At 47.5% G+C, this 25,754-nt stretch overlaps 1 protein-coding gene across 2 annotated transcripts in view; it reads left to right on the forward strand.

The window, feature by feature from the left end:
* Window positions 1–25,754, forward strand: part of LOC133355625 (chemokine-like protein TAFA-2) — a 124,957-nt gene that overhangs the window by 70,516 nt on the left and 28,687 nt on the right. For both annotated transcript variants that reach the window (XM_061572992.1, XM_061572993.1), the window contains one exon: window positions 3,730–3,848. In XM_061572992.1, coding sequence (XP_061428976.1) covers window positions 3,730–3,848 — 119 coding nt within the window. The remainder of the gene's footprint in view (window positions 1–3,729; window positions 3,849–25,754) is intronic.

Consider the following 25,754-nt stretch of genomic DNA (forward strand, 5'->3'; position numbering starts at 1 on the left):
ATAGGGTTTCCACTTTTTTTACGCGCTTTTTATTATTACACGCTTTCTATTAACTCAATTTTTACTCACTTCCCAATGTGGTATCGACTGCAAACTTGGTATACTTATGTCATACTGATGACAAGACTATATTCTATAATTAAAAATAAAATATATATTTGAAACAATATTTTTTATATGTTATGTTTCGGCTTGGGTCTAATTGTCCACGTTCAACTGACGTTGGCTGTAAATCACCACGGAGCCCTTACGTTATGGCAAGCTTCGGGGCCACTTCCTCGAGTCGTGGAGTTCTTCCATTACTAGTACGGTACATTTCATTAAAGGGTGTTTAAAAAAAAATCTTAAATATTACTTATTTCTGGCAACAAAACAGGTGTTAAGATGTTAAAATACCAAACTGAAACCTTTAACAAAGAATCACGTGTGCATTAACCACAATTATTGTAGTCAGAATGCAAACAAAAAACACACACTGATAAATATATGCATTGTCTTTGAAACTGATTGGTCCACACCAGAGACAGCTTTCTTTTGAGCCTCGTCTCCAACGGTGTTAGACCAGAGGACGCCAAAAGGCGTACAGCCCAAAGACTATGCATACAGCACGAAGGCGGCCGGGCGTGGTGCTGGCCACCCACCTCATGCGCAGTGTGTCCTCACCCAAGGCGACTCATCTTTCTCAACAGTAGATATGAGCTCCATAATTTGCATTATTTGCGTAATTTTAGCTTTTCATTAAAATATAATTCTCGGCATCCAATGTTTTCCCTATGCCTTATAAGTTCATAGCAAACAACACGTACTGATTGGACAGAATGCTATACGTTTCTTTTCCTTGTGTATGTGTTGTATGTATGTTGAACTCGTCGGCTGTATGTACTTTTCCGACATGTATCATGTGACATGTATGATCTGACATGTATGATCGGACATGTATGATCTGACATGTATCATGTGACGTGTATGATCTGACATGTGACGTGTATGATCTGACATGTGACATGTATGATCTGACATGTATGATCTGACATGTATCATGTGACGTGTATGATCTGACATGTATGCTGAGTTCTTATTGTTATACTTTTGTTCCCTCCATCGGACCGGTCTCTGATGGGGCCTGTAGACATTAGACTGCCAGACCCAGTCTCTGATGGGGGTATTCAGACCACGTGTGGACAAACTGGTCTACACATAAAGTCTTCCGACAAGAAGGCGATTCATTTAAAATTCAAAATGTGTGGATGTCTTTGAACTTCGTTCGCGCCGTACGTAGCCAACCGCGCTAATCGGAGGTGCAGGCGGGGGGGGGGGACAAGCTAAACGCGAAACAGTTCTTATGAAATGAGTTTCAAATTGAGATGTAAAAGTTCACAGCTCCCAAAGGCGTCCTCATATCGCAAGAGAGCCCGCGCAAGTTAAGCGACACGATGATTGCACAACAGCAGGAGGGGCAAATGGTTGTGTGTGTGTGTGTGGTGGGGGGAGGCGGGGCAAATGTGATTGAAGCCGGACTCAGCCCGTTGAGAGTCAATCGAGAGCGGTATCAACAAACACGGCGAAGAGTTCGAACCGCACCCACAATCGAGAGTGGTGGGGGGGGGGAAGCCCAGCGGATTGAAAAGTGGGAGCCGGACCTGGAGAGAGCTGGGAAACTTTTGACTTTTAAACAACTTTTATTGCCGCCAGCAGCAACAGCACTGGAGGCGATTTCGATATGAAATACACAAAAGTCACCAGCAAACAAATGAAAATAAACGCTACAAATCCACGCGCTGTGGCGCTAAAAGGACCGCGCACAGCACGAAAGAGCTGGGAGAGAGCGGCGTTAAGCTGGGAGTGGAGGGGCCATCGAGCCAACAAGTTTGCGTCGTCGCGAATGTTGGTCACGGACGAGTCCCATTGACCCGTTGACGAATCGAGCAGCAGCAGCAGCGAGCGGCGGCGGTAGCGGCCGCACCACAGCGCTCCGTCACCGCTGCGCTTGGGTTATCCTGCGAGCATCAGCAGAGCATCAGTCCGTGGGAAGAGCGATACGCTCGTAACCACCACCACCACCACCCCCTTGCGATGAGATGCTAATAAACCCGCAACCACACAGCGCGCGTGGCTCCCTACGTGTCACCCCGTGTTGACAGCCTCTTTGTCAATACATCCACTGCTGGATGAGGGCCTTCCTCCGCACCGTGTCGCGGATTACTTGAGCACGGAATTCTTCGCCCGCGCGAGTCGGTGAGGGGCTTGGTACCAAGGTTGTGGGGTGGGAGGAGAGGCGAGGGGGCATAGACGTGGAGCGTAGTGCAGTACAACACTGGGTTTCGCTGCGTTGTCCCGCGCCGTGCAGTGTTCCGTTACGGTTGACCATTTTTTTTCTCCATTATCAATTCATAGCCCTGAAAGAACAGCGGCACGCGTGAACGGAGACATTTCACTTGACGTATTTATCGTGATTAAAACATAGCCTATTCACTATTAATGTGCATAGCCCTCAAAGGACTACCTACCATAAGCTAGCCCATACGCAAAGCAACCACGGCAGGATGATTCGCGACGAAGAGTTGTGTGGTCCTCCGTATTCAAACTGGAGCTGAACTATGTTTTTTAAAATTAATTTTACCAGGCAAAGCCCACTGAGCTATGTTTCACAAGTGATCGCTCAGCACAGCTGCGTAGTATCACGTGGAAATGTAGAGCAGCCGAGTACTCGTAACGCGTGCTCTTTATTCACGCGGAGGGGAAAACAACCCGCGGACCCGGAGAAAAATCCACGAGACCACGGGGAGAGAGAGAGAGAGAGAACACGCAAACACCAAATCGACAGCAGGAGCCGGGATCGAACCTCCTGTATACCAGGCGATGGAGTTAACATATTCTAGTCATCGTGGCGCCATTTGAGAGAATGCCCCACCTAGGTAGCTGCGTGGATTTCGATTCGACGTTTGCGGTGAGCGGAGCCAGCGTTGATATCAAACGCAGGCAGCCGCCCACGGAGGACGGCGACCGTGCAGTTTCTCCAGCGAGTTTCAGGGTCCTTCGTTCATAATTAATTTGCTTCGGTTTGGCTGTCGGAGCCATTGGCGTTAAGCGCTGAATTCGCAGAATCGTAGAGGCGATTTGGTGTGGCTTCGGCCACGGTGGCTTTGAGATGTTAACTGCCTCGCCCTGGTATACAGAAGGTCGTGGGATCGATCGAGGCCCTGGTGCATGCTGTATATTTTGTGGCCAGGTGGCTTCTGAAAAAAAAGAGATAGATATCTCAGCGGGCTTCACCTGGTAAATATAATATTTTAGTTTATGTAACCAGCAGATTCCTGTCTTTTTTGACTAGCTATCACGAAAAATTGGATTTCTAATTTTGTTTCTTTACTGCATGTGCTCGCGATTTAAATTCATGCACATCACGATTAAATGCCCGGAGCATCGTTTCTATATAAACCGACTTGATCGTGACTGACCAATGATGATTATGATAATGGACACGATACAACACTAGTCGAGCAGCTGTCTTCAGTGAAGCTGGGCCCTGGCTCTGCCAGTAGCTTTGCTAATGAATTGGCCAACAACAACCTGAATTACTCAATATATAGAGGACTGCAGAACATGGGTAATCGTTGGGAGCCGGCTTCACCGCAATTAGAAGTTGCGAATTATAATCGTGACCCTGGGGGCCGAGTGGCCGGGTTGCCGGGTGTCTGATGCCGTGCATTGTTGGGACATCCTCGACAGGATGGGAGGGCCGTCGATGGGCAAGCGGAGGCCGTTCACCGACGCCTTGCTCCTCTCTCTGCTCGGGTTGATCTGCCTGCAGCTTGCGCCAGCGTCCGCGCGGGTCCGAGCTCCAACAGGTAACGGGTTCCGCGCACGCAACACACGCAACACACGCAACACACGCAACACACGCAACACAAAGATCCCCTGTATAGCCTCAACAGACTGCTGGGGCAAGTGCTGTTAGCGAGCAGCACCTATGAAGGCCGGCACGGCACACGAGGGGGTGGGTGGCCAACACCACGCCCGTCCGCCTTTGTCTCCCCAGTGGCGATGTTTACACATCGCACCAGGTACTCATTTGAGGCTGAGTCGACCTAGGGGAGGCCCAGGACCGGTTCAGATAATCGTCACCGATGTTGGCCGTGAGCGGGAATCGAACCCGGGTCGCCAGGTTTGTAGCGCAGCGCGCTAACCGCTGCACCACCGCTCCCCATTAAGCCTGTGAAGGCTACGTGCAACACACACACGCGCGCGTTTAACACACACACACACACACGTGCAACACACACGCGCAAATTACAAAGATCATCCCCCCCACGTCGCCTTCACAGGCTTAGCACGGTTGGCTACGTAATGGTGCGAAAGAAGTCCAACGTAGAGGATATACAAGTAGGGCACACGAGGGGGTGGGTGGCCAGCACCACGCTCGGCCGCCTTCGTCTCCCTGAGTGGCGATGTTTACACGGCGCACCAACTTCACACACCGCATGTACACGAAGACAAAGATCCCCCGTATAGCCTTCTCTGACTATTGGGACAAGTGCTGTTTGCGATTAGTACCTCTGAATGTCGACACGGCACACGAGGGTGGAGAGGGGGGGGGCAGCATCACGCTCAGCCTCACGCTCACGTGGCACTGACCTCGTTGGCTGTGTGTACTTTTCCCGACATCATGTGACGTGTATGATCTGACATGTATGCTGAGGTCTTGTTGTTGTATTTTTGTTTCCCCGATCAGACCGGTCTCTGATGGGGCCTGTAGACATGAGACTACCAGACCCAGTCTCTGATTGGGGGTATTGCAGACCACGCGTGGACAAACTGGTCTTCCGACAAGAAGGCGATTCATATAAAATTCTAAACGTGTGGATTTTGTTGAACTTCGTTCGCACCGTACGTAGCCAGCCGCGCTAATCGGAGGTCGGGGGGGGGGGTGGAATAACAAACTAAGCACAAAAAGCGGTTTTAAAGAAATGAGTTTTCAATCTTGATTCAGATGTGTGTGCGTACATCCGGTGGCTTCCTCATATCGGAAGCAAGATTTGTGTTATATGAATATGTTGCTACATCCTTTACAATGGCACACTGCGCAACTACATTACACCACCACCATGCAACTACATTACACCACCACCATACAACTACATTACACCACCACCATGCAACTTACATGGCATGGTGGCGGTGCTCTTTGCGAGGAGTTATAAAGCCGTGGGTGGCTTTGTATAGCCACAAACTGCGAGGCAAGTGCCATGTCGCGTGTTGCATTCAGAATTGAATATATCTCATCCTTCACAGTGAATGACTGTGAACAGCCCACCGTGGCGGTAGATGTGACAGATAAACCCATACTCCGTCTCGCTGACTGCAAAGTACATGCATACTACGTGAAGCATGTGGTATAAATATGGATTCGATGTACTCTCTGTGTGTGTGTTTGCTCGTGCGTACATCTTTGTGTGAGCGACAGTGCAGCGGTTAGCGCGCTGCTGCTACAAACTTGGTGACTGGACTTCGATCCCAGCTCACGGGCAACACCAGTGATGATTTTCTGAACCGGTTCGGGGCCTCCTCTAGGTCGACTCAGCCTCAAATGGGTACCTGGTGCGGTGTGTAAACATCGTCACTGGGGAGACAAAGGCGGCCGTGCGTGGTGCTGGCCACCCACCCTCTCGTGTGCCGTGCCGGCCTTCATAGGTGCTCACTAACAGCACTTGCCCCAACAGGCTATATGGTGGATTTTGTCTTTGTGCTTTTCATGAGGAGTGGTAGTGTAGTGGCTATAGAGCACTGCAACCAATTGGCGGCCTGAATTAGATTCCATCAGTGGCAGATATTGCTTGGATGAGTGGCCACCAACAAAATCATACATCAGCTACCATTCTTTATCTTGACCAAAGTTAAAGAAATCTTGACCAAAGCTAAAGAAATCTGAGATGCGTAGTTTGCGAGATGGAATCCGATTTAAGGCAATTTATTTGCCTACTTTGCGGATATTAAAACGTGATTGTCAAAATTAGCATTTCAATAAGTGTTTGGGGGTGCATCCTTGGCTCGAATGTCCTGGGCTAAAATTCCAGCACAGGTCGATGCAATCTAAGCGGCGGTCTCAATGCCCCTAACCTGGCAAATTAAATAAAAAAAGACCTTTTATTTTATAGAGGTTGGACAATCCTTGTTTAAACGAGTGGAAAAGTGGATTGACTGACAGAGAGACAAAATAGCCCCATTCGTGCACTGCCATTGCTATGGCTTCTCAGTTATAGAATCTGTGCGTGAGTTCGAGAGAAGGAGAGAATGGACGCTTCATCGACACGCAGGTCCCACATCCCCTTTCCCTGCGTACGGAACGGCCCATTTCACTGGACTTTTGTGCATTTTGTATGAGTCGTCGCAGTGTTTAATATTCATCGCTGCTTCCTTTGACAACCTTTAGTAGACTTGTCGCACAAATACCCGAAGTAAAGCTTTTTCGCACGAAAATAACGCCTCGTGGCATTGCGCCAAAATAGTTATTATAATAAAGGTGTGAAAAGCAGCCTTAATGAATGTGAATTTCTCGTCGTGCTGATGGAAAATATTTCCCTCTGATAACGTATATTGTTGGTTTTCCCGACTCTCACGCCTGCTGTATATTTGGAGTTTGCATGTTCTCTATCCTCGTGGTCAAGTGGATTTTTGTCCAGGTCCTCCAGTTTTCCCCTCCACATTTAGAATCAACGTGCGATTGGAGTATTTGGCTGTTATACATTTCCACGTGGTAAGCCACTTCGTTGAGCTATCATTTGTGGCCAGGTCGCTTCTGAAAAAAATAACTTTTTAGCTCAGTGGGCCTTACCTGGTAAAATGTAAAAAAATATATAATTGTATGTATATATTTAAATTGAGACCTACGTAAAATGTAGCGCGTCAACAAATAACATAGAAAGGGAGATTTACAAACAAAGCCTTGCGTCCCAACTCTTCCTGCCTCTCCGACCTCTCTATGTGCTGTGGAGAAGTGCCGTTGTATGTATGTATGCTGAACTTCTTTCGCACAGTACGTAGCCAACCGCAGTAATCCGAGTGGCCACCTTCTAAAGCCGCGTTATCGATGAACGTCTCAACGTTTTTTTTCTGTTTATCTTTTTGGTTTTCTTTCACAGTGGCCGTAACGGTGGTGCTTTTTTTTTCAAGAAGACCTCAGTCGTGAAATTCACGGTTGCTCTGAATAGGAAAACATAGAATAGCCCAAGTGGAAATTATTAAAAAGGGCACTCCAGTCTCAGGAGAGGTGAACTTTAAGCAGGTTGTGAAGAGATTGTTCCCCTTTGTTCCTCACCCACAAGAGGCAAAACCGTTCCTGGGATCCGGCAAGGCAAAAGTCAAATAGCATGTAATGAAAAAAATATACAAAACCGGGCATGTCACTTAGGGAAAGGTGCAATGGATCTGAATGCAAAGGCAGAGAGGTGAGTTGGAAGCAGGGCAAATGCAATCCTCTTAGTATTCGCAAGAAAGATAAACCGATCTTGGCACCGCAATCCCACGGCACAAAGGGTGAGGCAAAATCACGGGGGGCGAGAGACTCCGCATGAGCGTGTTCAGCCCAAGTCGCGCGCCTACCTGGCCCAACATGGTCGCCGTGCGTTTTCCTCTCAGGGCAAAGAGACAACGGTGGGGCATCGGTGGCAAAGAAAGATTGCCAAAGTCGAATATTTTAAATAAAAAAATGTGTAGTGGGTTGCGTGGTGGGTCGTGTGGTGAATTGCGTTGGCACAGTGGTTTTGGTGCACAGCGCTATGAACCCGGCATCTCGGGGTTTGATTTCCAGCCATGGTTAACGTCACCGCAACACCTCCGATTAGCACGGTTGGCAACGTACGGTGCGAAAGAAGTTCAACATATCACATACGTACATAGACACACAGAGACCCATAGTTTGTTCACCTTCCCCCGCTCATCTGATTAGCACGGTTGTCTACGTACGGTGTGAAAGAAGTTCAACATGGATATTTTGATCCCATACGTGCCACGATTTACAATGCCCCTTCCAAAACCTACAGTGGCATGAACATGAGATAATTTGAAATTAATTATGTTTTCTAAGGACAAACTGCATGACCAAACCATTTTCATATTTATTTGGGACACATTTACCACCACCCCCCCCCCCTTTCTCACCCCTCCCCCCACCGAGTTGCGCACTGTTGTATCTGATTTTCATGAAAAAAACCGTAAGCAAAATATAAACGCATACATCTTCATCTTCATATATATAAAAGGCAAAATTGTGAATATGTGTGTCTGTTCAAATTGTTTAGCGTACTTCCCGACATGCAACAAACTTGAAATTAGCCATGTGGGTACTTTCCAGACTGTACACCATGCAAAAATTATTAAAATACACTTTAGTGGTTTTTTTTGGGGGGGGGAGCTCAATAATGCATACATTTTTTGCACGGCAAGTGAGCTGTGACGTCACATCTGTCATGTGACCCGCGCATGTGGAAGCGTAACGCATTGTAGTGTAGTGGTTAGCGCGCTGCGCTACGAACCCGGCGACACGAGGTCGATTCCCGCTTACGGCCACCACCGGTGACGATTATTTTAAACGCTCCTGGGCCTCCCCTAGGTCGACTCAGCCTCAAACGACTTATTGGTGTGGTGTGTGAACATCGCCACGGGAACTTGGATCCAAGTTCCCGGGCGAAGCCGGGTAGTAAAGCTAGTATATGTATAAATAAATGTGGCTCTCTGATCAATCAAATGTCACTGCTTGCACACCAGGACACGAAGCGGTGGCATGTGCTCTGTTAAGGATGCAGTAAAACCCGCAGAATTAATAAATATTACTATATAACGCAGAGCAGCAGCGAGATGAAGAGCGAGATATATGGTGGCCGTTCAAAACGCGTCGGCATTAACCAGTACTAATAAAAATAATGCGCGGTTAAGTTTATTATAAATGCGATATACGGCGCATGGTCATAGCGGGAGAAAAATGCGGCTCATGAAATATGTAACGGTTCATACAAATCGTCCCCTGCACACACAGTGCCTATGAATGGGCATTGCTTGTGCGCTTTTAATTTGAGTAATGTACACAGTTTCACCTTTATTATTCATCATTATAACAACAACAATGATCATAAATCATGCACGACCCTTTCTCAACCCACTGTCAGTCATGGGAGGGTGTGGGGTTATTTGACCATACTTCAACAGAATCCGTTCGCACTGCTTGCTGGGTTCATAGTGCAGTGTGCTAACCACTGCGCCACCGCTCCCTACTCATCGTTATATGGTTAGAATTAATAGTAATTCATTATGCGGCTTCGCTTTATTGAATGGAATGATTTTAATTGTGATGTCACTACTTAAAAAAAAAACATCCTGAAAAAAAACTAATTTTTTGCATGTAATTGCATCTGACCGGACAAAAAGCACAAATGAATGATAGCTGAGGTAGATTAAACACAGCACTGTACATTAGCATAGCCATGTGAAGATGTCTCAGAGTGCGGGAGTTTTTATATTGTGGTGAATTGAGAATGGACAACGATGATTATGACGATGATTTGCGTAGATTGCCTCCTATTCCTTTTCCGCTTCGGTTAGTGACAGTTCAGCCTTTTAGTGAATCTAATTCCCCTCAACCTTGGGGTCACCGCTAATGGCGGAGTACAAACTTTCATTTAAAATTTTCCACGGTGTGATCTGTTGCCTCTCGTGAAGAAGCTTCCAAGGTGCCTTCGACAAACACTCTCTCGCCACCCCCCCTCCCGCTTCCTTTTCCGAATGTTGATGTCTGCAAACGCGAAGCCACGTTTGAAACAATTACTTCGTGCAAAAAAGCTGGACATGGCTTAGCCCAGCGGTCGGGAACCTATGGCTCGCGAGCCATATATGGCTCTTCCGGTGACGGCATATGGCTCCCAGACAATTTTGAGTTGAAAAAAATAATAATCATAAAATAATAATAAAATCAGTTTGGAACTGATTTTAAAATGCTTGTGATATTGCTTAATAATACTGTGTCATTTTAAAGTAAACAGAAATTAGTTTTTGAAGATAAAATTTCTCGGGTCACGGGTCCCGTGACCAGAAGTCGCATTAAAAGTAAGACATATTTAATTTATTATACGTTAAAAATACTATATGGCTGTCAATGAAATATATTGAGAAATATTTGGCTTTTATGGCTCTCCCAGTCAAAAAGGTTCCCGACCCCTGGCTTAGCCAGTAGCCGCCGCCGCCGCTGCGAAGGAGATATACAGAGGACCGTAGAGCCTTGAGAGGTAGGGAATGTGGCGCCGGCTCAAGGCCGTGGCCGCCTTTCCCCCTCGTCTGTGGCTCTTCGTCGCACCTCTGAACCGTTCTGCCTTGGAGAGCGGCGAGTTGCGAGTTGGAACCGTGGCGATGCGTCGAGTTGTCTGTTTTAGCCGAGGTCTCATTCCTTGCCAATCGAGTTGGAACCGCGGCTGTTGTTACGACCGACACAAAACTTGTGGCGCTGCGTTGAGTTGCCTGAATTATTTTTGTCGAGGTCTCATCCCTTGCCAATCGAGTTGGAACCGCGGCTGTTGTTACGACCGACACAAAACTTGTGGCGCTGCGTTGAGTTGCCTGAATAATTTTTGTCGAGGTCTCATCCCTTGCCAATCGAGTTGGAACCGCGGCTGTTGTTACGACCGACACAAAACTTGTGGCGCTGCGTTGAGTTGTTTGAATTAATTTTGCCCGAGGTCTCATCCCTTGCCAATTCCTTTCTGGTCGCAGCAGCCGCAGACGCCATCGAATTCTCTCATCGGTTTTTGTTTACCGTTCACTGCTGCTTATTGATGAAGGTCACGCATAAATGGGGGGGACGACTCAGGGATTTCTAAAATAACCTTTGACGAAAAAATGAAAACACGTACAAACAAAAAAAGTTCAACGTTTATCTGCGGCAAATGATTCGATCGGACAATCGCGGTGACAAACGTTTGTTTGCTGTTTTCGTTTTTTGTTGTTATTGTCTAATTACGACGAAATTCACTGAGTGTGGCTTGCCAATCTATCCAACCGACGCTTATTGAGAATAGAAATCAAATGCTGGGGCAACTGCCTCGGACGTTTGGTTCTGGATTACCTCATATATTTCTCGTCATTGTTCTGCCCAAAATAAATATAAACCAAAGGAAGGAGTGGACGTGCCCACACTTTACCTCATCACACGAGGCCTGCCGATTGCCCCAACGGCGGTGCGTCCATTTCTACTGCCCGGTGTGCAGAGCTACGTGGATTTAATAAACTGTTCCATTGTAAAAAAAAACTGAACTTAAACGATCAACTATGTTGGTATTTTACCAGGTAAGGCCCACTGAGCTATATTGATCTTTTTCAGAAGCGACCTGGTTATCCCAAATGATCGCTCAATGAAGTGGCTTATCACGTGGAAACTTACAGTAGCCAAATAGTCTAAACGCATGATAATTGGGTTTTTACCCTTTTATCTGGCAACAAAACTGACACCTTTTTTTAAAAAAAGGAGTCATGTTTGCATTGACCACAATACCTGCGGTCGGAATGCAAACAAAAAACACAACTCTGATAATGTGTGCACTGTCCTTGAAATTGATTGGTCCACACCCGAGACAGCTTTTCTTAGAGCCTAGTCTCACATGGTGTTGGACCAAATGACGCCAAAATGACGCCAAAATTGTGGTCAATGCAAACATGACTCCTTGTAAAAAAAGGAGTCAGTTTTGTTGGCAGATAAAAGGGTAAAAAACCAATTAGCATATTTTGCTACTGACAAAGGAGGTTCCAATAGTCTAAACGCATGTTTATAAATGTGGAGGGAAAAACCGGAGGACCGAGAGAAACATCCACGTGACCACGGGGAGAGAGAGAGAGAGAGACACGCAAATCCTATATATACAACAGGTATCAGGGTCGGGATCTGGATCGAACCCACGACCTCCTGTACCCCAGGCGAAGTGGTTAACATCTCTGCTGACTCGCCGGTAGATCACACTGGCGACCTCCATCTCACAAGATTGGTTTGCGAGCCGTGACACCGTGGCAGCATTACCAGCATAGCAGTACAGGAAGTAGGTCACAGTGCGTGACGTACCGTACTCTGTGCGTGTGAGCGGTGGGATAGTGGTCAGCGCACTGTTGAACAAACCTGGCGGCCTGGGGTTGATTAATGGCCACGACTAACATTCGTGGTGATTGATATTGAACTGGTCCGGGGCCTTCCCTGTGTAGATTCAGTTTTAAATGAGTATCTGGTGCAGTGTGTAAGCTTCAGCACTGGAGAGACAAAGGTGGCTGGGCGTGATTAGGAAACCGCACCATAATAGGCGCTCGCTAACAGCACTGGCCCCAACAGTTTGTGAGAGGCTACACGAGGGGGGCATTGCCTCTGTGAGCAGGCGTGCGTTCGCAATCATTGCCTCGTGCGCATTTCTTGATAAGCGCTGCTGGGTACCCCGTGGTTCTTTAAATTCGTATTCTTTGGGTCTTTCGGTAAAGTCACATAGATAGCCTAAAAGAAAATAACAAAAAATATAACTTTTATTATTTTTATTATTTTTGATATTTTCTTTAAACCTATCTACGTGACTTTACCGAAAGACCCAAATAATATGAATTCCTGCAGTCATGAAAGCTTTAAGTCAAGAGTATTTAAATTCGTGTTTGTGTCATGCTAACATTGCGGGTGTATTTAAATTAGGCGTAACGATGGCTTCCAGTTGTCCTTCATGGAGTGGCAGAGTGGGGGGGGGGGCTACTAGGAGGGGGGGGGACTGCCCCCCCCCCGACTCACGCCTTGCGGTTGCCCCCTCTTCTGTGTTGCCCCTGGGGGGCCAATTCCACTCTGCTTGCCCTCCCGATGCCCGCCACAAAATTTAGGGTTTAACGTTTTTGGTGGCGCACCCAAATTTTTTTCTGTTTTTTTTCTTGTTTTTATAGCCGCGTTCAGTGAATCATAATTCTAGCCAATCGCCTGATGAAGCCGGTTGTTGTTGTTGTTGTCGTGATCACCGTGGAAATGCCACCAGGTACTCGAAGTGTAAAGGTTGTGGGGTTTCTTCTTCAACACACAACGGTGTTGCTGAATTCATAACCAATTGTCACGTTTTTATTTACTTGACAAACCTTCGCTGATTGGCTACGTCGGGTGGTGGTGACGGGCTTAACGACACAATATTTATATTTATGCGATCGAACCTCCCAAAAAAACCCAACCCATTTACTGTGCACAAATGCGCGTTTGTTGCCGAAAGAAAAGGCCTCGTTCATTTTCCTGACTCGTCTAAAGACAAATGCTCATGGCAAAACTCGTTTCAACTTGTAAGGCACTGCTCACTCTAGAGTAGAGGGAGAAATGGGGCGTGAGGAGGAACCAGAGGCAAGTGGCAAAGGCAGTCAGGTGGTGAGCCGGCTCGAACCATTACCCCGGCTCTGCAGTCCCCTGTATATTCAGATGTTTTCAGGCGACGAATTCGTGGGCCGTATGGAATGAAATCGTGGGTTGTGTGGACCGAATGGAGGATCCCGTTTTAGAAGATTTGATTGATTCATTCTCCCAGCGCTGTTGCATTTTTTGCGGGGACGATACCATTGTGTGCGGAGAAAAGCCACGCTCGCTGGCACACAGCGAGAGAGGCAGGGAGAGGCATCAAACATTGCACGATTGGGTCGATGACCTTTGTTCAATACAGTATTCCCTCGTTATTCTCGAGGGACACGTTCTGGAGATGCTCGTGAACATAAAATTTCGCGGATTATGATATTGGCCAACGAAAACCCATCTTATTAAGTAATTACCCTAAATAAGTACGTAAATAAGCTATTAAATACATGAACATTATCATAACAACAAATTGGTTATAATAAACGTAAAGTAAATAAAAGGAAATGTAAAAATATGTTTTTTAATACGTTGTAAATGAACTTAGCTTGAATTATGATGATGTTGTGTATAATCAATTTATCTCTTCACTTTCTTTATTTCTCTCTCTCTCGCGCGATGCAGCAGTCGTGCAGAGTTCCAGATGCGATTCGCGCCTAGCCAACATCGCGGAGAGCCAAAGTCGTGAGTAACGAGGGAATTCCGCAACCCCCTTTCCCCGGGAGCATTTCACTGCTCCTGCGATTGGGCGTCTGGTTTCCGTGAGTCACTAACCGCACCTTAGCTGTGCACCACCCCGTTCGGTCAATTATTTTAACTTTTTTCTTCTTAGTTCTTTCGGTAAAGTCACGTAGAAGGGAAGTAATAAAATAATAAAAATAAAACAATAAAATAATTCTCAGGTGAAGAACATGTTCTTCACCTGAGAATTATGTTCTTCACCTGAGGACGGCTGCTTGCGTTGTGGCCGAAACGTCGTGATAATTATTTTATTATGTTTTATTTTTATTATTTTATTACTTCCCTTCTACGTGACTTTACCGAAAGAACCAAGAAGATGAATCCCTGCAGTCACGAAAGCTTTAAATCGAAATTTACTTTAACTTTGTTTTTCCAACGTCTACCGATCAACAAAGCATCCACGCCAGTGCCCGTCAACTTGGCTCTAATTGCGAACATCTTCTTAAGAATGAGCTGCGGAAAAGACTCGAATCTTGCAGTTTCACGTCTAGTTTAACCTCGGCGAAAACTCAAGAGACCAGGAGAGTGTCATTCGGAAGAGAGACCATGGCCTTCATCAGGAAGGAGTTCTTTGTCTGTAATTTCCCGCATGCTAGTCTGAATAATAAATATGTGTTTTGATGACCTACGTATGAGACGACATGCAGTGCTGTGGACATGGCTTTGTGTGGGCGGTGGGCATGCCCTCATTTCTTCCAGAATACCTTCTGGGTTTCTGCCATAGCGATGGCGAGACGTATTATCTATGTTAGTACTTATGGGTACGCAAATATTTTCCGGATAACTGACCCAGTCTGTGACCCGGTGAGTATCGAGGTTTTTGAATGTTTGAGATTTCGCTGGTAATATTCAATGAAATAGTGAAATGCATGGTGCTTCAAAAAAATTGTAACACTTCTGAGAATTTGTAACAATGTGCCTCCGGGCTCTGAAGACCACCTGGAGAAGATTCCAAGCATGTGTTGATAATGATGGCGAACAAGTGGTGACTTTTTGAAGCTATTAACATTACATTTGTTGTCATGTTCTTCTTCCATTAAAAACGACAGTCCCATAGAAGTGTTAAACATTTTTTGAAGCACCCTGTACAAACAAACAAGCATACCATTATATATCAACGAATGTTAAATATATGTATGCTAAAATAATGAAAAAATATTAAAATTGGTAGCCATTTACCAGTCGATTTCTGGAGCGCTGTATTTCCCGGTTGAAGACCTCCCGATGCCACGTCTGTCACGGGGGTTTTGTGTGACCACACCTCTCCACGTTGGTCAGATATCACTCGCCACCACTGCTGTTGACCGTGGCCGGGAAATGAGCCCGGGTTGCCGGGTTCACAGCGCGGCGCGCGAACCACCGCTCCGCCCCTGGAGATTTCTCGTTCACTAACAAGCCCAAGTGACCTTTCGCTTGAAAAAAGGTCGGCTTTGAATAATAATAATAATAATGTGTAATATCAACAAAGACAAAGATCTCCCGTATAGCCATTACAGACTGTCGGGGCAAGTTCTGTTAGCGAGCACCTATGAAGGCCGCAACGGCAGACGAGTGGGTGGGTGGCCAGCACCACGCCCGGCAGCCTTTGTCTCCCTCGTGGCGATGTTTACACACCGCACGATGTACACATTCGAAGTTGAGTCGACCTGGTGGAGCCCTAAAACCGGTGCAGTTAATCGTTACTCGTGTTGACCGTGAGCGATAATTCTGGTAGCCAGGTCCGTAGCGCAGGGCGCGAACCACCGAGCCACAAAACAGACACACGCGCGCGTACACTCCACACGCACATTCACGCAAACCCACGCATGCATTCACTAAAACGCGCGCGCACACGCACACACATAGAAGCGGGTGTGGCCATGCTTAGAGAAGGGAATTGGCTGGAACACACAAAGATAAAGATCGCCCTTCTAGCCTAAGCAGACTCTTGGGGCAAGTGCTGTTAACGAGCATTTATGAAGGCCGGCACGGCACACCAAGAGGTGGTTGGCCAGCACCATGCCCAACCACCTTTCTCTCCCTAGTTATGATGTTTACACACCGCACCAGATACTCATTTGAAGCTGAGTCGACATAGGGGAGGCACGGGACCGGTTCAGATGTTCATCACCGCGGCGCGCTAACCGCTAAGCTATCAACACGCATTCACACAAACACACACATTGTGTTTTCTCATGCCGGGGGCTGGGGGATGACAGTGGGCGCGGGCTACGACTCTGGCTTTCCTGCCTCCCAAGGCTGACGCAAGGCTGACGCACACTCTCCCAGCCACCTCGGAGAAGATTGAAATTGTGGGAGGGCAACAACCTGCAGGTGTTGCCTCTGCTGCCACCCACGTGGGACGCCTCCAGCAATATCACTGGCAAAACTACTAAACAATTTTTGTTGATATTTTACCAGGTAAGGTCCACTGAGCGAAATCGCATCTTTTCCAGAAGCGACCGGGCCACAGATGATAGCTCAACGAAGTGGCTCATCATCACGTGGACATTTGCAGCGCGCTGATTCGAAATATGGAGGGAAAAGAACCGGAGGACCCGGAGAAAAATCCACGTGACCACGGGGAGAGAGAGAGACGTTAACTCTAAATATGCAACAGGTGCCTCGGTCGAGATAGAGCCCATGACCTCGTGTATACCTGGCGAGGTAGTTAACATCTCGCCACCGCGGCACTGGAGGTGGTCGACCCACGTTAGTCACCTCGCTCGCCCGGCGGGCTTCCCCTTTGTTTTTAGTTCGACGACCAAAAAACCCCGAAACCTCCGACGAAGATATCTCGAGTGGTGTTCGAGGAGACCCCCCCCCAGTACCTCGCCGCGTGATACCGCCGGTTCGTCCGTACACTGTTGGGGGTTGTCGCCAACGCATGAACAGCTGTAAGAGGTCACCCTCCCTCGCTGCCGTTGTTCGGATTTAAGCCACACGGGTTACAGAGGCCCGGCGCTCCGCTCAAATCGGGGGGGGCACGGTTTTGAGCGGAGCGACAGCGCCACTAAGTCCGGCTGCGACGCCGCATTAATGTCGTCCATTAGGGCCGGTCGGGGCTGTTTGGCGTTCACTGCCACAGAAATTAAAGGCTTTATTCCACGGCCACAAACGCAACTTGTTTTTATCTCCCTCCGCTGGGGCGGCGGTGTTGGGGGCTAGAGTGGTGGTGGTGGGGGGGGTGGCGAGCGTGTGACCGCGAGTGTTACGGTGGTTAGCACCCCCCGTTCTCCCGTCACGGCGGACCTACGCTTGGTTCTGAAGAAGAGGAGGGTTAGCGGATCACGGACAGATGGTGTGAGACTCGCTCCCCGTGAGCGTCAAGGAGGAGCCATACCCCCTGGCTCACAACTGGAAATGCCGCAGAGGTCAAAACGTGACCTCCAGCTGTTCCATCTGTGTGGGATCGAGCGTTGCACCCTTTTGATTATTCTAATTCCTGGCTACTCGCGTCATTGGCGATCGCCTAACCCGCAAACCTGGCGACGAACGGTGCCTCCTCGCAAAGGCTGGCGTGTAACGAGCACCTGGGCCGCTGTCTCTGTGCGGCAACGTCAGCCAACGTCAGCCAACGTCGGAGGATAGGCAGCTGCCCAGGAGTGGCCACGTCGCACCTGGCCCGCCGTGCCGTGCCGCCCTTCGGTCGCAACTCATCGGCTGCACCTGCCATGGCCGTTCTGTGCCGCGTGAATGATGGCCCCGTGTATCTGGTGCAGGGGCGCGTGTCTGAGTGCGCGTCACCAGCCACACGACACATGTGTGGTTGCAGTAACCGTGTCTGAAATGGAGCGTGTTAGGACATTGCAAAATGCAGTGCTCCTTTAACTTGCAGGCTTTGTTTACATTATTCATGTATCGGTAGAATGTATTCAGTTCATGTCATTTAAAATTTGTGCGAAGAACTTGGTATACAGTACAAGTTAGATATTAGCACACCCCTTGGCAGCAAAGCCATGTGTGTGCTTATATCAGAAGGAGTACGCTTATGCTTCCTCTCCACCATCGTTTCGTTAGCATGTGTTGCTTATATCAGAACTGTGCTTTTGCTAGTCTGTGCTTATATCTAGCTTCTACTTACAATTCATTTCACAACATGCATATATTATGCCATGAGGGCAGAAGGCAGGTTCGGCAATATTTACCAATCTCTTATTTTCATGACCTACATGGCGATTGAATCCCTTGGGTAACTCATCCCCGAGTTCAGAATCAGAACATCTATTTATACTGGAGGAATCCGATGAGCTATGGAGCTCTTTTACACAGCTCGCCAGCCATAGGGCTCCAGGCTCTCTGGCAAAGACTTGCCAATGGGAATATTGATTGTTTTATCATGTTTAGCTTATTTTTTCACACGCTGGTTGCCTGCCTTGAGTTCTACCCACCCAGCAGCATAGCAAGGGGCTGCTTTGTCCTGACTTGCTTTTCTGCTTCTGCCATCTACATGACAAAGGCTCAGTCCCAGCAGCAGCAGCAGCTGTACTAACCATCTCACAACTACTCCTCTCCCGCGGCCCATCCTGGCTCCCCCCCCCTTAACCAGTATATATACAAGGTCGGGTCTCTTGGGACTTCTCTTCACTTGATACAGCAATTGTGCTGTGACGGTTCCACCTGAAGACGGAAGCTTGTGTTGCCTTCGAAACGTCGTGATTTATTATTTTATTTCTATTATTTATTATTATTTATTTTTATTATTTATTTTTACCTACGTGACTTTACCGAAAAAAACTTAAGAGTATGAATCCTTGCAGTCACGAAAGCTTCAAATCTAAAAGAGACCTCGGCTTACTACAGTCTTGCAAGGATACCGTTACCCTCTAGAACAGTTCCCAGCCAATAGACAAAGTCCAGCCCTGAGGAGTAAACCTCCCCCCCCCCCCCCCACATACTTGAACTATTATACAGGATGTTCCTCTCCGTTGCTTCGGCTAAAACTACAAGCTGACAGGCGATGGACTTGCTTAGATAATAATAAGCTCATGGCCACATTGTGAAGTTAAAAAACATATCATGAGACTATTTTGTTTGCGGCAAAGCATTGCATTGTGGGTGCACTGGCGGAGCCAGTGGGGTGTCGGGTGGCACGTGCCCCCCCCCCCCCCCAATAATCCGATCGAAATCCCCAATTTCGATCGAATCATTGGGGTTTATTAGTAATAAATCGGCATTTTGCGACCCCCACTGCCACTGTGTAGCATATTATTACGTGCCAGGGACTCTGTGAGATGATAGGACAATAGTCTGAGTCCATAATTGGCAATAAGTAACGGCAAAGCAGGTTATAAGTGACTCAGAAATGTGCGCAGTTGTGTAGACAGTACACGACTTCCCTGAAGGCATCATCACACCTTCAGCGAGCACGATGCCGATCACACACGCGTTGAATAAAAAGCAAGGGACAAGTCCTTACTTACTAACAACTCCTTACTTACTAACAACTCCTCTATCATTTTTCATTGCTGGAGGGGTTGCCCCCCACTACCTGAAAATCCTGACTCCGCCATTGTTGAAGTGCTCATTGTAATTAACTGGGCCAAGTGAACTCTCTATAAATGTTTTGTTTATTTCCATTCCACCCCCCCTCCCCCCACTAATTCTGATACCCTCTGGAGCCCCCTCTAGTGAAGGCTCATCCGCTAGCAGTGACGCAAGCAGGCAGTTGCAGCGCTGCGCCTAAATGAACAACACATATGTGATGAGTTTTTGTTGTTGTTCCTTGTGCACTTCTGACATCACAGTCCCTTGGTTTTTTTCGTAACGTTTTTTTTATTTTGCGTCCGGCTCCGTGGAGGTTTCGCACGATGACGCGGGGTTATTCGCGGACGATTTTCGAAGCGCGTGGGTAAAAAAAAATAAGACAAAAAAAACAGCCGTCACCTTAATTAAGCGGGGGGGGGGGGGGGCGCAACATTCTCCAGCCCGAGCGGCCGCCAGTTGTGCGGGGAGGGCTTTTAATTGACACCGACTTGCCATCCAAATTGGCTCTGGCCTGGTGCCACGACCGACCCATGAATGGTTATCCCAAGATAAACGCGCGCGCCACGCGCATTCGGAAGGTCCCCGACGCTCAGACGCAAGGGAGCGGGGGATGCGAGAGGCGAGCCAAGAACTCCACGTTCATTAGGAAGGTGACCCCGCACGTCGGGTTCAGCGCCTTGCCCGTGTCACCTGTGGCACGGCCTGTTAATTAAATGATTTATAGTCGCACGCGCGATCTCGCTATTAAAACCGTCGGCGACAAAGTGTGTGCGCGCGTGTGTTCGGCGAAAATTAGGGTGTGGCTCGTTTAATGGTTCAAATTGACGACGAATCAATGTCCCCTTTAAACAACGCAGTAGTTATTCTATGCATAAGTATACAAAGTCAAAGATCCCCCGGTCATAGGCTTTGCATACTCTTGGGGCAAATGCTGTTCGTGAGCAACTATGTAGGCCGGCACGGCACACGAGGGGGTGGGTGGCCAGCACCACTGCCGAGCTGCCATTGTCTCCCTAGTGGCGATGTTTACACACCGAGTCAGGTGCTCACTTGAGGCTGAGTCGACCTTGGGGATATCCAGGACCGGTTCAGATAACGGTCACTGGTGCTGGCCAGTGAGCGGGAATCGAACTCGGGCTGCCGGGTTCGTAGCGCCGCTTGATAAACACCACACGACCCCTTCCCACTGTATACAGGGTGTTTTAAAAAGATGGACCCAATTTCAAGGCAGTATATTTCACGATGGCAACATGTTACAATTACACAAAAAGTTACAAACGGTTTAATGAGATGTCAATGCCAATACGCCGTTGAAACGCACGCTGCAGTCTTGCTGAATTGCAGAACGCAAAACGCTCCTTGTGTGTTTCGGGGGTCGCCGTCTTGCGAATGACTGAGGCTAGGGGCTGTTTGTGCGCTGGGAAAGGCACCCAGCGGTAATCATTTGAAACTCTATGCCCCGCTCTTTCAAGTGGTAAGAGTTTCATTCATGGGAGGTTCGTAGTTGCAGAGATATAGCGATTTCAAATCGGGTCCATCTTTTTTTAAAACACCCTGTATATGCAAAGGCATAACCGCATACTCACGAAGAAGACACACTACATTTGATAATAAGATTAAATCGAAATCACACCGACTACATAGACCAACCACTTAAACAGTTCCATTTGTAACGTAGCACACAACGCAATCATGTCTGAGAAATGTCCCGTGAGTGCTGCCATGTGCATGCTACTACACAGGCATTGGTCGATTCATCCATCCCCTCCACCAAGTAATTTAATGTAATTGTCACATTTCGAGATCGCGATTCAATTCAAGCTGCTTAACTTTTACAATTTCATTGTCAATGTCACGAACAAAACATTGTCTTGTTTGCGCGGTTTTTGTTCTGGATAAAAACAGTCGACCTCTATAGACTGGCTGCGCTGCACGTGGCCTGTACTCCAGCCCTGCGGAGGCAGCGAGGGTTAGCGGATCACGCACAGACGGTGTGAGACTCGCTCCCCGTGAGCGTCAAGGAAGAGCCATACCCCCTGGCTCGCAAGGGGCAATGCCGCAGAGGTCAAAACGTGAACTCCGGCTGTGTGGGATCGAGCGTTGTACCCTTAGCACGTGCGAGTTTTCTCCAAGGTGCTCTGGTTTCCTTCCACGTTTAAACATTAATTAGCTGGCCGATAACATTTGATACATAGAGGACTGCAGAGCTTGGGGCGGGGGGAGGGGATTTGGTGCCTTGCCACTCGTCTGTAGCTTCTCACTCTTGAGTCGTTCTCTCTCTCATGGAGAGCGAGCTAATACTCTGTGGTGCATTGAAATTCTTGTATAATTTTCATGAATCGTCAATAGATTATTGCATGCTCGAGCAAAAGAATCGTGTGCAATCAATGACCGGATGTATTGCCACGTGTCAAATGTTATCGTAACATTCAGAAGTTTTTTTTAAATTTTAATTAAACGTTACGAGCTTGCGTTTTTGCCGATAATTGACAGGTCATTTGCATCTAAGCATGCTTTTATGCACGAACCAGACCCACGTTATAAAATAAGTACACATTTTAATTCATTTAAAATTATAAATAAAACATTTAAATATGCATTTCGCGGGCCCGTGGTGAACAGATGCAGTTTAACATATCGCAGGCAGTGGCTATTTAGAAGAGAGAGAAAAAAGGCACATTAACATTTTAATAAGGCAACATTTTCTCGGTGAATTAATTTAACTTTCTCTCTAATTGGTTCACGAGTGCAGAGGCGGGTTTACAGGGATATGGGCTCATAAATCTGGGGACGAGGTTTTGTTCATTGTTTTAAATCGCGCTTACGAGGTGACCGAGTGGCTTCAGCCACTCAGAGCGCTGAGCTGACGCCGCCGGGGGCCTGGGTTCGAATCCAGGCAAGGGGCCTCTCATTAATCCGGGTTCTCTAGTGTAGCAACTTGACAGTCTTAGCCTCGTCACCAGCCACTATGTAACCAAAAAAAAGGAGTTCATTAAACTTGTTCTCTATACTCTTAGTTTTTTCGGTAAACTCACGTAGGTAACAAATGAAATTAAAATTAATAAAAATAAAATAATAAAATCACGACGTTTCGGAGGCAACACAAGTCTCCGTCATCAGGTGGGACCGTCACAGCCAGATTTTCTGTATCTCTTGTTGCCTCCGAAACGTCGTGATTTTATTATTTTATTTTTTATTAACTTTAATAAAATATTTTACCTACGTGACTTTACCGAAAAAACGAAGAGTATGAATCCTTGCAGTCACGAAAGCTTCAAATCTAGAATTCGTTCTTTACTTAATTTCACCGGATTTAGCTTGGTTTGACTATTCGGTGACGGACGTTACGTTGCTCTCTGTGATTTCCCCACGCGTCCTGTGGCAGGGCGGCCAATGCAGGAGGGTGGTCAATGCTCCAGGCCGGCCACCAAGGGACCTCTAAGGCCAATTAGTGAGCGACCGGTGAGGCCAGATGTTGAAGGTGGCTTGATATCTCTCCTGTGCAGCAGCAGCAGCAGCCGTGGTGGCAGCAGCAGCAGCAGCAGGGTGTAGTGGAGGGCGGACAGCGTTGGCAGCGAGGTGCGGGTGGCATCGGCGGCTTTGGGCGCAACAGTATCCAGATGTCGATCTTTGAATCTGCGTTGGAATATGGGAAAGTGTGGCTTTTTAGAGATGTTCGTGGAAGGGGTACTTCCGATAAGATCAAGGGGATGAAAGCACTTTAACTTTGCCCCATATTCTGTGGTCTGCAGAATAAAAAACTGATTTCCCCTTTAATACCCTGCTTAATAATGTTTGGCAGTCACGTGGCAACTATCTCTCAAGCACACATTTACCAGCACTTATCTCGTCAGCTTAACAATAAGCCTTGAAGCTTAGAGATGCTCATATGTCTTTTCTCTTGTAAACCCATTTTTAATACACACCTCTTTAGAGAGGTATTGGAAACACACATTAAATGTTTAGAATCTCTAAAAGAAGCATCATCTCCCCACGTTATCTGTAACGGCTGCGGCATCTGGGGCAGGGCATGTGCACACAGACACACGCGTGCACGCGCACGCACCCCCTTGTAAACACAAAGGTGAAGATCCCCCGGGTAGCTTTTGATAGATTGATGGGGCAAGTGGAGTAGCAGCGCCTATGAATGCCGGCACGGCGCACGAGGAAGTGGGTTGCCAGCACCACGCTCGGCTGCCTTTGTCTCTCCAATGCAGTTATTTTACGCACTGCACCAGGTACTAACTTATCGCTGATTCGACCTTGGGGAGGCCGGGCGACTGGTTCAAACGTGAGCTGTAATCGAACTCTGATGACTAGGTTGGTAGTTCACTGGGCTGCTGCTCCCCCGTGCACATAAACACACGCGCACACACAAAGCGAGTGAAAACATAGTTTGGCCAGGCTAGTCCAGCAAGTCCCAAAAAACAATTCTAAACGCCGAGGGAATGCCACATTCTTTTTTATTGCTATTATTGTTATTACGAACAAGATGGACAAGAGGAGGAAAAAAAGAGTGATGCAATGAGATCTTGATTTGGTCCAGCCCACGTTCTGTACAGAAACCACAAACCAGCGTGGATGGAATTCGTGTGCCGCTACTTGGAACGTAGAGCTCACTGCAGTAGCCGTTGATTTCTTTGTAATCCACCACCGTAATATCTTCTTGGCTGTCGCCTGATGAGGCTGGTTGTAATTTACTGGCGAAACGTCACGGAACTCGAATGGTAAATATTGTGGGTTTACTCTCCAAGACAGCCGGGGGTACTGTACTAGTAACACATTGGTACGTTTGGTTCACGTGACAAACCATACTCATTGACTGTGTCGTGTGGTGGTGGCGGGTTTAATGACACATTTCTATTTACGTGATCTAACCACGAAAAAAACGTATGATGTTTTTGCCTTTATTTACACGGACCAATTGTTTTCTTTTCCCCTCCCCCGCCCCCACATGTTTCATTTCGGCGCTGTAAATCCCAGTTGTAATCTCTGGGCTTCAAAACGCCGCGGTAAACGATGTTCCATTCCGAAGCCGGCGATGACAGCCGAGTAGTTAAGCGAATTGGCGACGCAGAGTAAAGCCGCTCGACCGACCGTCCGAACCTTGTTCGCAAAACGTGCACGTTCGAAGAGGCTGTGGCATGCTTCAGAGGGGGCGGGTTGCCTCTTTTACACGGTTCAAATCCGACGTTTGTATATCAGCTTAATAGTAACAATGCACTCAGGGTCGAGGGACACATACTGTCCAAATATAACATCCCAGATCATTTTTGCCGAATAGATAATGAATCTGAGCAAATTATTGCTTGGCTAAATGCGTTGTTTTGAACATAACTACAATGATAAAATTGTATGCGTACTAAAGATGTTTTTTTTTGGGGGGTTAGATCGCGTAAGTATAAATGGGTCGTTAATCCCGCAATTAATCAGGTTTGTCACGTAAACAAAACGTCTTCATTAGTTACTACTTCAGCATACCGAAGCTTTGGAGAGTAAACCCACAACTATTTGATATCTCGATTGCCATCTCACTTTTGTCAGTGCCAGACTGGATTCGTGCTTTCTCCGGCTCGGTTTGCGGGGGTTACGTGACCATACTTCAGCATGGCTTTTTGGTGCGAATTGGGGAAGTGAATCACCCAGGACCGCTTCAGATATCACTTGCCACTGACGTTGACCATTGTTGGTTATTCAAATCGGGTCGCTGGGTTCACTGCGCTAATCGCTGCACCACCGTTGTTCCACACCCCCCCCCCCTCTCGATTGTACAGACACTCACTTATTGATTTCAGCCTTTGTCAATATCTACTTTTGAATGAAGTTCTATTCTTACCCTGGCGGTTAGGAGGTTATTTGACCATACTTCGCCAGGCTGGTCTGTGCGGATTGGTGAAGGTGGAGCATCCGAGGATGCTTGCGACATCACTCGGCACCGATGTTAGACGTGGTCCGCGACATACACAATTAAATACATCCATTCTATTCACGTCGCTCCGCGTACGAATGTAATATATTATTAGTCCATTGACCTATTGACATTCATGACTCGTATTCCGGGAATATTTGGCTTCCCGCGATTGCCATCTGCTTGGCCCTCTGGAGGTGAACCCGTGCAGGCGTCTGTCGTGAGATGGTTCCTTCTGCGCTGCGTCGGGCACCACTG

The sequence above is a fragment of the Lethenteron reissneri genome, chromosome 51 (genome assembly GCF_015708825.2).
Source record: "Lethenteron reissneri isolate LAM-NWPU_2019-01 chromosome 51, ASM1570882v1, whole genome shotgun sequence".
Lineage (NCBI taxonomy): Eukaryota > Metazoa > Chordata > Hyperoartia > Petromyzontiformes > Petromyzontidae > Lethenteron > Lethenteron reissneri.